Below are 18909 nucleotides of genomic sequence, written 5' to 3'. Positions count from 1 at the left end.
CAGGAAGCTAGAGCATATATTACACATATATACTTTAAGTACATGAATAATTTTCATTGTATTACATCAACTTTTGGTTACTTTTTTTTATATAAGTAGAAAAGGTAAAATAGAAATTAAATTCCATATGATAAATGGAGAAATATTAAATATTTACATATTATAGTACGATGCACGTATATACAGGATAATCCTGTGTTTATTTGTACAGTGCAATTTACGAAATAAATAAATTTAAAGGTGATTAAAAAAAATTTAAAAAATATAATTTTTATAAGGGTTACCACCCTCGTATTTAGTTCTTCAATATTGAAATACCGTATGGCGTATATAAGATTTATTCCAGAATCCGAAAAAAGGGATATTTTCTCATACAAGTTAATGACTCTGTATATTATTAATGAATGATTAATGACTCTCAAAATGATGGGAGAGAGTTACTAATATACGTTTTTTGTTAAATTAATAAAAAAACCATTATTATTTTAATATCATGAATTATTTTATAAAAAGAATTGAAAATAATATTATATTTTATTATTTATACAAAATAAAAATAATGTGTAATACAAATTAAAAAATCGCAGTCAAATTAAAATACCAATTTTGATTACAAATTGCCAAGCGTGAAATATTGAGTACATTATTGTACAATAACAATTTGTTGATAACTGGAAATAAAATGAGAATTTGCTCTAAATTTTAAAATTAAAATATTTACTCTAAATATGTAATTTTTTATTTGGCGTATCAATAAATTACCATCTTAATATTAATGACATTTATTTTTTATTTTTAATGTAAATTTTGTACATATGTATATATTCATATATGGTAATTATCGTTTTCTGTTTAAGTATAAAAATGGTACTTTAAAATATAAAATTTTTTGAATGAAATTTTTTTTTTGCCAATACAAAGTATTCAGTCTAACTGCTATTTCGATATTTTTTATTTTCTCTTTTAGAAAAAATATTTTTCTGTGTGTGGGACCTATTATTGTCTTATCACATATTTAAAAAACCATTATTGATATTTATTTTATTTTGAAAAAATTAAAAATATTTAGAATAGGAATTGAATGGAATAAATGTAGATATGTGTATGAATTGGGTTCTTTTAATATTAATGTGGTAGATATTACCATATTGTGCCATAATTGACAATGAATTGAATAAATGTTCAAGAGAGAAGATAAAAGAATTGAAATTATTAAGAGAAATTATAATTACTGCAAGAAAAGGAGAAAAATTCAGAAAATTCAAAGACTTAAAAAATTCCCAAATTATTGTAGAGATTTCTATTTATATAAGTAATTGAAGTATAAATGTGGATTCCACATATATACGCTGTGGATTCCATGTTCAAGCAATTCTATTATTAAAAATTGGAAGTTTTGGCATTTAATAGAACAAAAATTTGGTTTTAAATTTGTATAATTGGAAGTTTCATTTTCAATATCAGATAAGTATATATATGTTATATAAGTTTGTGTACTTATATATTAATATATATACACTTATATAATACATATATATATATATATATTTATATATTAGATATATACACTTATATATTACATACATATATTATTTACGGGAAAATTGTATTTACAAACTTAAATATTGTGTATACATACTTAAAAATTGTATATGTATTTAAACTTTCTCATTTTTTAATTATTCAAATTATCGATAGGGCAGGTTTTTATTTTAAGTTTTAATAAAACTCAAAAGTTTTAATAAAACTTGGTCAAATCCCAATGCGAAAAAAGCTATTACAATTATTATTTTTTAAATTTTTATAAAAAAAAAATTATCAAGTACTTTTTGAATTTTACTTGTTTTAATAGATTGTCAAAAAATTTTTCTTTTAATTTCCATTTATGTATATAGAGGAAATTTATTAAATATATATTGCAGATATAATATCCTTTTAAAAATATTAAAAATAGTCGAATATTTTTATGAAAATTACTGGAAAATAAATTATTCAAACGAAACAAACATTGTTCGTATTCTACTGCTATGTAAAATGCATTATTAATTGTAAAATATAATTGTAAACACTAGATAAACAAGAGCTCACAAGGTATGGAACAATTCTGAAGGTCCAAACAGAAAAATGCAGTTTTGCCTCTGTGTACGTACTGGTACACAAAAAAGTTAGCGATAATAGGACAAACCAATAGGAAGTGGAACTACATGTAATTGCGAACAAAACTATTTTGGCCTAAGCTGGATCAGCATTGCATATGGGGAATCTGATGTATCTCCGTTCTTAAGGTAATTTGTTTTAGCTGAAAAATGAAATTTTATCTTATATCTCGAAAAAAATTTTTCCAATTGCGTTGTGTGGTATTACGGTTGCTTATCTGCAATATTGTCAAATTTTGCAATAGCTCTTATAAAAGTATTGATATTAGAAGTCGTTCAATATTTAATTTTTATATTCAATATTTTTTTTCAAATGTTTAATATTTTCAATTTAAAGCATCATTAAGTAATAGTTGAGTATTGTATTCAATTTCACGCCCAAAATCAAATTATAAATAAATCACAAAGATATAAATTGTACTTATATTGCAATTTCAAAATTTTTTCGTGTTTGAAAGAGGAATAGTTTATGTATATGTCAAAATGAATTTGGAATAATTAATTATAAGAATAACATTTTTTTTGAAAATAATTTTTTATTATATACTATATTATTGTCCTTATAATAACAATATATTTAATTTCGTACTTTATAAAAGCATCAGTTGTTTAATTTCAAATTTCTTTATCAGCTTATCATTAAAATGTATATATATATATATATATATATATATATATATCACATGTATTATGGTATATTATACAATCGATACTGATATTGTTGTAGAGGATATATGTTTGATATATATATACGAGTATACATATCAAACATATATCCTCTACAATAATATCAGTATCGATTGTATAATATACCATAATACATGTGATATATATATATACATATATATATATATATATATATATATATATATATATATATATATATATATAATACAATATCTAATATATATCTCATTTATAATACATAATATATATATTGTAAAGTGATATATATAACTTTTGTTACATAATATATTTAAAATAATATTAAGAAGATCAAATGGACTAAAAATATTTTTTTTTAAAAGATGTTTACATTTCAGAAAATTCGAGCTAACCAGATGGAACTTTTATTTTTAAAATGAGAAATTGAAATAACAATTTGGTAAGTATGTATTATATATATTGTATAGCAGAAAAATACATATATATAACAAGCAAAAGGAAGTACATACAGGGTGTTTCGTATAAGGTGGCAAATTATTTCAGGAATAATTTTTTGATCAATTTCTAATTAAAAATTGTATGGTTGGGTACCCATGTCTCATGGTTCCGAAGTTATAAACTCTTATTTATATGCAGAAAACATTTGGTACCTATTTTTTTTTACAGGCTGTAACTCGAAAATGAGTATATCTGAGCCCCTGCCCCTCCCTTCTTCCATAATAAGAAAATTATTTGTTGGAAATTGATCAAAGAATCAACGCTGAAATTACTTGTTACAACCTGTGTGTTCATATAAATATATTGGAATCTTTGTATCCTGCCCATTTTCGACTATATACACAAATACAAAATGTATATTTACCGTTTAATGTTCTTATATTTTTTATATTATATATATAAAAGATGAAGATGAATCTTTTTATTTTCGAAATACACAAAATAAGGAAAAAAAAATCCTCTCTTTTTTTTCTTAAAACAAATAACAAAATAATAAAATTTACAAATAAGCATTAAATTTAATGGAAGGACAGTTTCTTTTTTGCTTTTTTTAAACCATTAATTTTCAATTTAAATATACTGTAAATTTTATATATATACTATAATATAAATCTACATATATACAATAATAATAAAGTATATATATTTTATACATAAGTCAAAAGGTTTTCTTATTTTTTATTTGTATATTCAATTTAATTCTTATTTACATATTTAAGGTATCCTACTCGCATAGTACCTATAATACCATTGTATATATCAAGAGTATGATTGAAATAAAGTAAAGAACCAAAAATAAAATATGTGTAACATAAAAAGAGCGAGAGACAAAAGTAATAAAAATTATTCTCGAAAGGACATATTCTTTCAACACTCCTGAAAATCAGGATATATCAGCAGGAGTAATAAAATTTGAAAGTAAAGTGTGTGATCTAAAAAAAAAATATGTGAGGGAAAAAACAAAATTGGTATTTAATTTTAAATAAGATTTTTGAAAATTTACTTTTATATTTTTCGTATTTCACATTTTTGTCTGTCAAATTTCTTAAGTCAAATCATAGAGCAATTGAATGGCAATAACTTATCAAATCGAGAGGCAATAACTTGCAAGGATCCTCTCCTTGGAAAAAAGATGGAAAAATATGGACCGTCTCCTTGGAGATGGAAAAATATGGACCGTCTCCTTGGAGATGGAAAAAATAAATTTCTTCTAATGAAATAAATTATTTATTAGTGTCTAAAAGCTTTTAAAATGTCGGACTTCTACAACTTACGTACAAAGGAAAAATAATATCAAATATTTAAAAAAACTATAGTCGAGATTTTGATAACGGTTAATTTTAACAGTTACTTTTTTTAATTTTTTTGATGTTTGACTATACTATTGTGTTATAGAAGAAGGCAGTTCCTACTTTCCTTAGTTTTGCTTAATTTAAAAAATGTTTGCGGTTCTGGTACAAAAAGTAGTCAAAAAATGGAATTTTTTAGAATATTTAAATGTCAAAAAATGGACTGAACATGGACAGGGTGAACAAACACCATTTTTTTTTTTAAATTTTTAAATTGGAAAAGTGGTAAAATTAAATATGTACTGTAAAAGATCTGTATTCATTTTTATTTCTTCTTATGTATAATAGTATAATTATACGTAATATATAGTATATTATATATGGTATATATCTAGGTGTATATATATATATATACGTATATACATATATATATATATATATATATATATATATATATATATATATATATATATATGTATATATATTCTATCTAGGTATATATATATATATATATATATATATATAAATATACATATATTTCTGGTATATATCATATATATAGAATATATATGATATATACCAGAAATATATATAGGTATGAGAAAAAAGAGTCGCATATTTTCGTACTTTAAAAATCAAAATATGGAATACATAAAAATTTTAAATATTAAGTAAACTCTGTATGTGAATGTGGTGTATCCCTAAAATTATACTGCCGGTTCAATGATTGAATAAAAATGTTTGATAAGAGAGAGAATCAAAGAGTAAAAAATTAAAAATAAAACGGAACGGTAATAAGGGTAATAAGATTAGTATTACAATGGACTTAAAAAAGTTATGGATGACTCTTTTACAAGGATCTATTTCAGTTGATGGTCATTAAATTATTGATATATCTAAATTTGTACGCATATATACGAATTTATATCGACATTAAATGTTTTTTTTCATATTATTATTGTCGTCTCTGATTCTTTTAAGTCTTATTTACTTTAATTTTAATAGTAGGTATACATAAGATTCTTTTGTTCCCTTTATATTTTGTTTTATTTTATTTGTTTTTGATCTATTTTATAAATTAGAAAATTGCGTGTTGGGAGATTCAAAAAACACATTTTAATATACCTACATCTAGCTATACTGATTGAAAAACATTAAGGGTAATAAAATATAAAAAAGAATTCTTGAAATCGTATTCCATATATTTCCTAAGAGATTTTCTATATTCTTGTCCAATTCTAAATTATGCATGTATATATAGATTAAAAATATTGTGCAAGGTGGGGATGAGGCGGCTGCTTATAAAAATATATTTTTCTACATTAAAATTGTAACATTTTTATTATTATTTATACATAAAGAGAAGGACAATTTTCTTTAAATTCTATAGAGATTTTTGTGAAAAGAATAAATAGATTAGAATAATGCCTAGAATTATTTTTTTTAACATAATTGGAAATTTAAAACAAAATAAAAAAATTTCAATCTTGTTGCCTACGCGCTAGGTAACTTTCATTTTAGTTAAAAACTATGATTTAAGATAGTAAATTGCGGTAGTAGACAAAACTTTTGTATGGAGACTCAATAGTAAACAAAACTTTTGTATGGAGACGATGTTCACAGCTCAACAGGTTCAGAGTTACAGGAGCTCAAAATCAATTTCGACTGATTTTTTTTAACTTTTTAATATTTTAAGTATCACTCTGTGCCTGTTTAAGACAAGCCCATTATTTAATTTGATTTGGAAACCTTAGAATAAAGATTTTCTCATATATGTGAATATGTAACTTACCTTTGTAATAATTTTAAACTTCTATCATCCATGGGCGGATATTGACGACCTTTTGATTTACCTAAACATTTATTACGATTATCATTAACAACTTGACAATAAAAACCTTTTTTATTATCAAAACGTAAATGTTTTGAATAATCATATGGTGGTTGTATTTTAAGAAACCTTTGTAATTCATTCATAACATCAATTGGATTTGATTTTAATTGTTCACCATCAATAATATGTAATTGTTGTGCTGGATAATATGCTAACCAACGTTCTAAATGTTGAGCATATTTACCAGGATTTAAACAACGATTTCTTAAATCTTTTAATGCTTTTGGTGCTGTATCACTAGCAGTTATCACCTGTAATTAAAATTAAATAGAAAGAATAAATAAAAAATAATTTATTTTAATTATAATCAATTAAAATTTAGTGTTCGGTGTATATACTGATTTCAAATAAATTTTAGTGTTTTAATTATTACAAAATATCTTCTACGTGATTTTCACAAAAAAGAATTTAAATTTAAATTTCTTATTTCCTATTAATGTTTAACCTCTGGTGCGATTTTTCATTTCTGTTAATGTTTGACTACCAATACTTTATTGTTTGAAAAATTTCAATTGTAACAATCAACTCATCATACCCAGTAATAGTATAATATTCTAAATGAATTTTTCAAAAATTGTAAAGAAGTTTCCATTCTTTGCTCTTCTTTTTTACTTTGCAAATCAATAAATTAACACCATTATTCAATGTAAAAATTGTATGAAGGTAAATATTCAAGAAATTAAAGGAAAAATTTACAAAAATAGAACCAAAGAAGAAATTCATATAACATTACTAAAGGTTAGAGGGAGATGGATAGAAATTAAAAGAAAGGGAGAGGAAGAGAGATAAATCAGTAAATTCCGAAATGAACAAAATAATTTCAACACATTCTTTTATCAATATATTATCGGGTATTTTATTTAAAACTTCCAATACTTTTGGTATTGATATTACATTGAGTAAAGCTTGTTTGTTGTTGCATCATACATAGTTAGTATTTTAGCAAGTATTAATTACTTTATTATTATTATTTTGATTAATACTTTATTTTGAATTGAACAGAATGATTTGCGAATATGATCACAGTAAATAGTATGATTTCATCAATGTCATAATTTTTATTTAAAATATTGGTTGTGTTCGAACTGCAACATGTATTTTACGGTTAATGTTGCAAACACAATAATTTTGTTTAAAATGCTTAAGAAATAAGAATATTTTAAAAATCGAGATTGAAAACAGAATTTTTGTTGCAAACAAATATTTTTGAACGAATTTGAACTTCAAACTCTCTGCAACTTTTTGTATGAACGAAACAAGTTTGAATTCAAAACATTTTTGTTTTATTATAGCTCAATGTTTGTTATATTTCATATTATTTCTTTACTAACTATATTAGGATTAAATATTTGATCGCATGCAATATTTTCATTTTGTAATACAGAATTTTGTATAAAAAAGAAAATGATTGGTGTGAATGAAAATCTGTACAAGCGCTTAATCTATTGTAATACCTGTTAATATTTTTGTTTTGGTATTTTCTTTTTCTTTTATTGTATATATAAAAATAGAAATATATAGGGACCTTTTTTCATTTTACTTTTACACAGCTATTCTAAATGATTGTCGAATTCTTTTCGAATTTTATTTGTAAAAGAGAAAAAATTATTCAAATTCATAGGTTTCGGAAAAGGAAAAGATGAAAATATTTAGATTTTTTTCTTTTCTATTTTCAATTCAATTGTTAATTATTGTGATTGAATATTTTCGATTTCATATTCGTATTGTGAAGTAAAAGTGAGAAATTGACATTAGAATTTTATTACAAATTGAATTATGATTGTAGAATGACATGGAAATTTTATTTCTATGTATATTTCGATTAACATAATTGTATAATTTTTATATTGTATATAAATAAATTATATATATACAGTATATAATTTATTATAGATAATCAATAGGCAAAATAAATTTATTCAATATTTATTCAAAAAAAAAAAAAATTATAAATTTAATGTTATATTTTTTCATGATTTTAATAATATATATGATGATATTTCAAATATTAAACCTAATGAATTTGATTAATTATTAAATGAAAAATTTTCTGTGTATATGAATTTTAATAATAAAAATTTTAGACCTTGATAATATAATGAGATTATGAATTTATTTCATTTAATTTTTAAAATTTATAAATAAAAATTTTGATTTAATGCGAGTTTAGTTAGTAAAATTTATTGTACAACAAACCATCATACAATTTGTATAACAAAATGTGTGTGTTATTAAATAACTTGTATAATATGTTGATTAAGAAAATCTTAAATTAGAAAGAAAGTTATTTGTTAAATCAAACTTTCATCAGATTTAAAATAAATCAAGAAAAAATCATAAAATCTTGAGCAAATACATTTTGTATGATAGAACTTTGATCATACAAATAGTATGATAGAACTTTATAAAACAATATTTGATAGTTATAAAGTTATAACTCAGATTACGTTTTCAAGCAAATATAACATTTTTATCTGTTATATTATGTATGTCTGTTCTACATATTTCAATGTAAATCAAACTGTTATATAATATAACAGTTAAATAAGTTTTCAAATTTCAAAAGTTTAATGATATTTATGACATAAAATTTAACATGAACTTTTATAATAGTGAATCAACAGTAATAATTATAACAGTATAATGATTAAAACAAGTTATTTAAGCTATTTATAAGATAAACTTAAGTATGAACTTTTAAATTTGAAGTATAATAGCAATTCTAAAAAACCTTTAATTATTCAACAAATACAAGAATTTTCTAAGAAATTGCAACTTGTTGAATTACTGAACCTGTTACAGTTGATTCACTATATTGAATTACAAGAGTGAATCCTTTATTCTATTTTTACAAAATGTCTTTGTTATATACAGATTTATACATTATAATAGTGTTATACGTGTAAAGATTTTGTTTTAATTATAATATAAAGTCATTATACATGAGATATATTTTATTAATTAATCCTATTATAATAAAATATTCAATTGAAAATTAAATTTATAACTTATATTGCTAAGCAACTTTATTTTGAATACCGAATAATAATTACAAATCCTCATTATATAAATATAATAATAAATAAACAGAAATTTTAATAAAATGATAATGTAATATGCTTTGCTCTATATATGTATGTGTGTATAAATAAGAATATTGTGCCTTTATTATTCTTTATTAACATTTTATAGACAAGGATATCATTTACATTTTCAATTTTCATATTAAGTTTTTGTTATAATAATAATATTACATTACAATTTATGTAATATATTTTATATAGGGTGTCCTATTTTGTTTAGAAACAGATTAAGAATAGCTGACTGTCAAACTAGTTGTTATTGAGGATTGAGACAATCAAATGAAAATCAAACAATTGAGAAATGTTTTCAAATTCATCACAATTACTTGGTAGAAGAAGGTCGTCACTTTAAAAATTAGTCATATTTATTTTACCTTACAATTTTCGGCCTATTTAATTAATAATAATAATTAATAGGCCAAATTCGTACATATAGAGTGATACTAATCCAAAATGAGACCGTACAAATTGCATTATATACCAGAAAATGAATTGAGAAGGTTTATACGTTGACAGCAGCATTAAACCTTATTTCCCAAAAAAAATGAGGTAAAAGCTCGTATTACAGTTAACGGAGATCTTTACCGTCCCATTATTAATGATATTTTCCATGAGAACATATGCCTAATCCTTACAAAATTGTTGACTTAATTCGTTTTAGCAATTATTTTATCAGATAGCTGGTCAAGTCATTGAATTTTACAGGAGAATGCCTATAGTAGTACATGTAGCCGTTGATGCATTTGAGGTTAAGGTTGCTATATAGCCAGTAGTGAACGTAAAAGTAATCGAAAATTTGCTATTAAGAAACTGTTTTGTCAAAAAGAATACGTGTGGCAATTTACTCGAAATAACTTTAAAATATTAATGACATATTAATAAATTTCAAATTCAATTTTTTAACTTTTACTATAGAATTAAGAAAAAACACCTTATATATTAAAGATTTATATACATATATATATATATATATATATATATATATATATATATATATATATATATATATATATATATATATATATATATATATATATATATATATATATATAATTATTGGAAAAGTAAAAAGGGTTTGAAAATTATTAATTGGAAAATTTCAATTTGAATTGAAATTTTCTTTTCATATTAGGTTGTACATTATTTTTGTATCTTAACGATCATATATTCAATTGAAAATGTTATCCTTTATTTAAATATGAGATTATAATCATGGTATATATATATATAGAAATAATTTTCGGAATTTCTAAAGGATACCTATACATGACTTTAATTTAAATATGTGTACTTAAGTAATATAAAATATATTTTATTAATTTGTAATATTCAATAGAATTTCTATGTAAAAGATATCCTTGATTTTGGTTTATAATTAATTTTTTTTTTTAGAAATTTTGATTACAATTTATATTTATTTTGATAACATGTATATGTCCATAAAATTACTATATGTACATTTAATTTAAGATCAACATAATCAGTATTAAAGGTAGTATTATATATTTAAATAATCTTATTGGATCCCTATTTCTTATAAGCTAAATTGAAAGAAAGTATAACAATAATAATGAATTTTTGTAAATAAGGCAAAGTATATGCAAAGATGTCATTAGTACGCATGGTTAGCTTTAAAACCAACTCAATACTTACTCTAAGGATCCTTATAATACAGAGGCATTCTTATAATATAATTCAAAATCATACCACATCGATATGAACAAAAACCATACATAAAAGAGAGAATGAGAAAAAAATTTTAAATCACCAAAAATTAATAAGTTTTATATTATGTATGTATAAAGGATATTATAAAATCATAATAACATAATAAAAAAAAAAATTTTTTTGACCATATTTACATTAAACGAAAAAATATGTTAAAAACATTTTTATATTTAATATTTTGCTTCTGTACGAGTCCCCATACACTATGCTGCCGAAAAGAGAATTAATGTAAACAGACACGAGTCCTAACTAAATTCAAAAGAATTGTTGTTACATTTTTATTTAAACCTTATATTAAAATCTCAAAAAAAAAATGTTTGGAAAACGTGAAGAGCGAAATAGACTCACTTAAAATCAAGAAAAATCAAAAATTGTGACAATTTTTTGAGTTCCTATACATTTTACTAAACCTTTAATCTTAACATGTCTTCTGTGCCATAAAAGATTTTTTAACATTTCAGGACTTTAACTAAAGCAGGCCAAAATTTTGTAAATAAAAATTTCATAGTTTCAAAAAAATTCCGTACAAATTTAAAAAACTTTAAAAAAAACTTAAAAAAATCAAAAAAAAGGGAAAAATTTGATTTTTCCTAAATTCCTAAATTTCGAATGCTTGGTATTCTGAATGTACATAAAATACCAAGTCAAATACTTGCTAATTTTAGGCTCTAATTTACTAGGCCTTTGAAAAATTTTTTGTTTGAAACCTCTACCTTTTTCGGAACGGAAGCTACAAGCAAAAAAAAACTTGAAGAAGTAAAAATTTCGTGAAAATTTGTTAAAATCCTTGTAAACTTGGAAATCCTGTAGATTTAAGACCTAGTCCGGAACAAAAGTTTTACCCATTTTCGGCCCTCTAACCAATGGTATATTTTGTTTAAAACCTTTTTGAATCAGCCGGTATAGACTTACAACCGCTCGATTTAATTCTGAGCCAACAAATAAATAATGGACTGAATTTTTTGGGCTGCATATTTAAACTGAGGAGAATATATTTATGATAATTCTAATTGTCTATCGATTATCATCATGTTTATCATATATCGCCCAACGAATTTCCTTTCATTTGATATCTTTTGTCATTATTTTTAATTAAGATTTTTTCCAAGTCTATATTTTCTTTATAAATTTCATGGAACATGGGCTCGTATGAATATAATTATTATTATACACATATAATTATACTATAACTTTAAATACTGACCAACTCTCCTAGGATACAATAAATTATATATAAAAGAGTATAAAACCAAAACCAAAAAACAAAATCTGAAAAATCAAAAAAAAAAAACAAAATGAGCAGAGGACGAGATTAATTTTTCCGCGAAAAGAGATCATATAATAATAAAAATCAGAGAAAAAATCAGAAAAAATGAAGGATCCGAATGAAACCTGAACAGTATGAAAAAATAATCATAAATAATAAGGTATAAAGAAGAAAGAAATAAAATACTAAGAGAAAAATGAGAATGCCAAAAAAAAAAGGATCAAAATAAACAAAATTAAGTATACTGAAATAAAAAAATAAAGGAAAACACAAGAATAATAACAAAAGGATATTTAACAAATTGACCATAATAATGAAGACGACAATCTGTAATCGCCAAGTTTTTATTTCAATTTTTACTTGTTTTTTTTTGTTTTGCTTCCCTCAGTTCATACCCCTTTTTTTTGTGGTGCTTAAATATATTTTGTAACTTTAGTCCTTATTATAAAGAAGATATTAAAATGAAAAACCGCACAAACAGAAAAAAAAAACATAAATGAAAATTATTAACAAACAAAGAAAAACGCAAAAAGGATTTTCATATTTTTGATTCCGCGCAGTTCAATTTTCCGGTTCCATCCGGATTTTGAAAAATTGTGGTTGATTTAAGTTTCCGTTGTAGAAATAGATCTCTGCGTACATAATGTAAATAAAATTTTGATTGAAAATTATTATAGTTTTTCTTCTCATTTAACAATTAAAAATTTCTAATTTTTTAATGAGAAAATCCAAATACAATTTCCTCTAATGAAATGTAAAAATTAGAAATTTTAATTGTAATTTTTTTACTAATCAATCATAAATTCATTTCATGTTATTAAAAAGTTGGTAATAATTAAATGTTCAAAAGCGAACGGAAGCGGCTAAAACTATTTAAGCAAAATTAAGAAAGGGAACATTTTAAAAAAATAAACATTAAATGTATTTTACTACAAATCCAAGTGTGTTTCTCCAAAGAACCATGAGATATTACACAGTGAGTTAAACACAATACTCAAAGATACCGGATAACTATGATTAAGATGTAAAAGAAACTTTCTAGTTAGCGCATCGCAGTTGCATGTAATATGAAGTGATATTTGATCTGCTACATCGCACAATTTACAAAACGAACCTTCTCTTTTCTAAGGGTAAGAACGATTTCAATTGTCGGTATTTCATTCTGTTTAAATTATATTTCAACTCTAACCAGTCTTTTAATCTCTTCTAGATGATAATAATAAACAATTAATAAAATGTTGAAGACCTCATAATATCGATTTTAGAAGCCTCCATTACTACTACGTTCGCGGCCATAATTCCCCGTATTTCACTTTGATTTGATCTTTAAATAAGCGTTCGAAACAGTTAACTTATGCAAAACCATAAAGCAAATCCACAGTAACTTGCAAAATATTTTCATTTTCTTTTAAACACAATAGAATCGCAAGTTCTTCCAGCTGGAATACTGTGCAGTATAACTATCTATAGACTGACAACTCTTATACCACTCTTATACACTCTTATACATAGACACAAGTTTTAAAGAATTTTGTCACACTCTTATAGAGACAAGTTTTAAAGAACTTGGTGCTTTTTTCGGTAATTACCACCCAAATTTATAGAAATTCGTTCTATAAAACTTTTCACCCTGCTTCGTTAATGTCATCGCGTCTCAAATCTCTTGTATTTTATAATCTACTACAATTATTTTATTTTCATAATTTCAAAAAATTAAATTTTATATTTAATTTAAAAAAAAAGGATATTATCCTTTCTATATTACCAAATAAATTTGTATAAAAATAAAGTATTTTATTTCATTATTAAAAAAATTATTTTTTGCTCGCTTTTATAAGCTCCTAAATAAAAAAACTAAAAAAGGATCCCTTTTTTGAAATAAATTGCGTTTATGTAGTTTTTCTCTTCCAATTTTTTTTTTTTGTGTATCCGAATAGGATAACAATAAATTAAATATCAAATTTTAATTTCTGGTAATTTGTAATTGATATGTTATTTAAATAAATACTATATAAAATTTTAAATAATGTAATTAAAAAATTAAAATATCATAATTGTAAATTGTAAAAAAAAAATTAAAAAAAAAACAATAAAAATTTAAAAGGATTTCCTTTGTCAAAGGAAAATAATAATTTTAAATTATTTTATTGCAATTTAAACAAAAAACAATAAAATTGACAAATATAAAAATTGTATGGAATTAAAAAAAATAAAATAAATTAAATTATAATAAATAAAAAATATATTATTTTTAATGTTATACCCGTTATATAAATGCAAAATATAACACTATTATATTTCAAAATTATATAAAAACTACGACGACAGAGTGAGCACGTAATACACGCATTGTTAAGCAGCACAACTTCTTTCTATTTTAATGTAGATGTCGTTATATGTATTATGTATAAATGGCAACACTTTAATTCAATAGGACTCGGTATTAATCCTCAAAAACAAAAAAATTTTATCATAAATTTGATTCTTTATTTTTATTATTTTTACCCTCAAATTGCTTTAATTCTCAACAAATTTTATCCTCTCTTGCATTATACTTGTTTTAGGTAATTACTCACATTTCGTAGTAATTATCATTTAAAAACCACCGTTACTTTATGTAATATACCTGCTTTTGGCGGAATTACTCTTTACCCATAATCTACTCGCAGTTTTGGGTAATTACCCTTATAATGCGTAATATTACATTTAGGTAGGTTATAGGAAATTATGAAATTTACATTTTCAATAACTAATACTTTTATTTCTTCAACAATTTCACGCATCCTATATATGTATTTTATGCATCATTATAATGTAAATATTCTATACTACCCAATTGTGCAGCATTTTTCTAATATCTAAAAGGCGTAGAACGCATAAACTTCATTTAAAAAATTATTGCAAAAGCAGTGTTCCTATATTAACTAATAAATGTATGAATGCAGAGGAATAAGTGAATAATTTACATAAAAACTTTCAAATCTAATGCAAAAGTAATTAGTAATGTAAAAATTTTCAGGTTTAAATTCTTTAACAATCGCACTCGTTTTTGTAACATTTTTATTGGTTTTTTCCATTTCAAATCAAAATTACTATTTGTAATCTTTAAAAAAAATTCAATTTAACTTAATAACTCTAAAGTAATAATATTGCAATTTCAAACAAACTGTGTAAAAAATAGGATTTCAATCAGAATCTGTAAGAAAAAAAAAAAAATTAACAAAAAGTTAAAAGTAAAAAATTAGAAGTAAAAATGATGTGGTCAACAAAAAATATCAACCATACAGTATATTTGTTGAATAACACCAATGAATTTTAAGCCGCTTTTTATTCGGACACTCATACCAAATCAGCTAATGATGTAAATTTGTGTAGGAATATACTAATTTGCCACTTTGCAACTTTCTATATAGCCATGCTATACCTCTTGAGCTACAGAAGTAGATTGTCGTTTTATAAGCAATTGAGTTATACTGAAGCTGAGATACAGACATAGATTCAAATATACATCGAACTTCTAAATGAGCTACTGACTTTAACTTACGAAAGTAGATAATAGAAGTATATTGAGTTGCCAGTTTGTGAGCGGATACTATATTAATTGACTTACTGATATTAACTTACAAAATTCGATCTGAAAGAATATCGAGTTGTGACTTTTTATACAGATTTTATACGAACTGAGCTATACTGATTCGAGATTTGAGAACAGCGGTGGAAAAATGCAAAATTTAGTATAGAAACAATACCTCTCTTATTGCATGGAATGCAATCATTAAAAAGGATATCGACTTATTTATTTTGAAACAAAAACAGAAAACAAAAATAAATGAATACGGAACTCATTTCATTAAAAAAACAAAATGGGTGTATAGTAGGTAATTTTATTATTTGCAATTCTAATGAATTTTTCACATTTTGATTTTCAGTTTTGCCATTTTTTTTATTTTTATTTTTCCTCTTCATTAAATTAAAATCGTGTATAAATAGAACCTTTCTTTTGTTTTTTTATTCCATTTCATTTTCATTTTAAGTTTCAATATTTTTTCACTTTGACTTTTTGGTTTTTTGTTTTCCCGAGGAATATAACAACTGTACATTTGAATATGTACAAAAGGATTCGAAAGAAAAATATTGAAGAAAAATAAAGAGGGGGAAAAGAACGTTCATTTCTTAGAAATTTTAATTAAAAATAAACTCTCTAGAAAAGGCAACTGGACGATATAGAATAAGAACTGTTGAATTTTTTTAGAGGGCATTTTTGGGTTTTTTATTTTTGTTATTTTAAAAAATAAAAAATCGTGTAACCTTATTATCCTTCATTCCTTTAACTTAGTTTTATTCAGTATAAAGTAGAAAATTTCTTTTATTATCAAAATGTTATTGTTTATTCTTCACTTTTGCATAGGCTATTGTAATAAGTGATTTTAATTATCGACTGTGTTACAACGTTACTGACATTCTATATCACGTTAGTTAACAATGTTGAAATTAAAGAAAAGAATTAAAAATAATTAAAAAATTAGAAAAATCGCGTACATGCCCGATTAAACATGGACTCAAAGCGGTTGAGGGAGGGGGGCTGTATGAAACATTTAAAAATTCAATTCAATATAAGAGAATAAAGTCCTATATGAATACAAAGCATAATAGCATACGTTCTGTTCTCTTAAAATTTTTTCTCTCTTAAAATTCTTTCTCAATTCTAAAATTAAATTCTTTACATTTTGTCTTCATTTTTGTTTGGGTTCGGGATAAGGTCGTTTTAATTTCATTTGTATTCGTAAACATTCTTTCGTGTTTGACCAAGTCTAATATAATTAGACTACTAATAGTCTACATAATTTTTTGAGAAAAATCTAGGATAAATCTAGTGTTTCTCAATTGCCTTTAAATCTTTCTAATATTCACAAAGGAGAATGCGAATAGAGAGAATACCTGTTAATTACAATAGTTTTAATATGTTCTAATTAAATCTGGCCTGCCGATTGAAAACTCGAGCTTCATTCTCCTTAACATGAATTTCGGAGGAATAATGTAATTCTACATTTTCTCATTATCGACCCGTAAACTGGCCATTTCTTATCTTATTACATTACAATATTGACGATTATTTTTTGAAAGTAACTAGGAAATTGAAAAATATTTTATAATCCAACGACATAACAGTGGCATAAATAACTGTAGATGTCAAGGAAATCGTTATAACAATAAATTATAATCACCATTAACGCAATTCCAAATTTGTAAAAAAAATTTTTTTAATTTTTTTTTTTCAATTTAATTACTTATTTTAAATTAATTAGAATTTCTAATTGAATGAAAGCTTAAGGCAAAATACATAAAAATAAAATTACAAAAAAAAAATGAGAAACACAAAAACAAATATAGGGAAAATTTTTCATGAAAATTGCGAAAAATAATCACGAATTCGTTAGCAACCAAATTAAAAAAAATAAAAGTAAAACAATTATTTACACTTTTTCAATGGAAAATTTTAATTTCGTTGATTTTCGTTGTTATTTACTGACTTTTTTATTATTATTATTTTTTATTTTATTTACGATCCTTGGCTTTTTTTTATTGTTCTCTGTTTTTCTGCGAATACAATTGGTTTATGAAGGTAATAATAATAATTGGGTATTATAAATAATTTGTGATTTTATTTAGAAGGTTTTTAAATTAATAAAAAAAAAAAATATGCCTCTGTGCATCTCAACATTTTCTATACTAAAAAGGAGTATTTTGCGTACAATAATTTTTGATCCGGAAAAATCAGAGAAAAACAATTGAAATAATTTTTTTTTGGTATTTCATTAATAATTAGAATTTTAATTATGATTTCGGATTTTCGGATGCAAAAGCTTTAACATAGTGTATGTAATACAAAAATGTTAAATTATTAACAATAATGAAAATTTTACCTTAAAAAAATTTAGTCAATTGCATTAAAATATAATTAATTTTTTCCCTAGCAACCCTTGTACAAGACATTCTCAATTACTACATATAAACCATATAAGAAAGGAGAATGTCTGATCTTCAGTATTTAACGCCTTATTTTCGGCATATTATTCAGAAAAATTTGCTTATAGGACATATTCTTGGATAATACCTCCCTTCACAATTGACTAATTTGCTGTCCCAACTATACAAACTCCTGTTAATACTCAAAATTTTATGTAGAGACAGCCATTTTTAAATAATTATTTGTTAAATAGTTCCAATTTTCCATTAATTGTACAGCATACAGTATCGTTTTGAAATATTACCAGGGTTTGCTTTTAATATCTTCCCCTTAATGATTATGATTATTGGCAGTAGTTTA

General features: G+C 23.3%; 1 protein-coding gene across 1 annotated transcript in view; it reads right to left on the bottom strand.

The window, feature by feature from the left end:
* The window catches only part of LOC129612831 (bifunctional heparan sulfate N-deacetylase/N-sulfotransferase), a 115110-nt gene that overhangs the window by 3035 nt on the left and 93166 nt on the right, over positions 1–18909 (bottom strand). The window contains exon 6 of the mRNA XM_055526615.1: positions 6402–6754. Within this exon, the coding sequence (XP_055382590.1) occupies positions 6402–6754 (353 nt within the window). The remainder of the gene's footprint in view (positions 1–6401; positions 6755–18909) is intronic.

This window comes from Condylostylus longicornis, unplaced genomic scaffold (genome assembly GCF_029603195.1).
Source record: "Condylostylus longicornis isolate FDR11 unplaced genomic scaffold, ASM2960319v2 ptg000077l, whole genome shotgun sequence".
In the NCBI taxonomy this organism is placed as follows: Eukaryota; Metazoa; Arthropoda; class Insecta; order Diptera; family Dolichopodidae; genus Condylostylus; species Condylostylus longicornis.
This window is presented reverse-complemented; position numbering and strand designations above follow the sequence as displayed.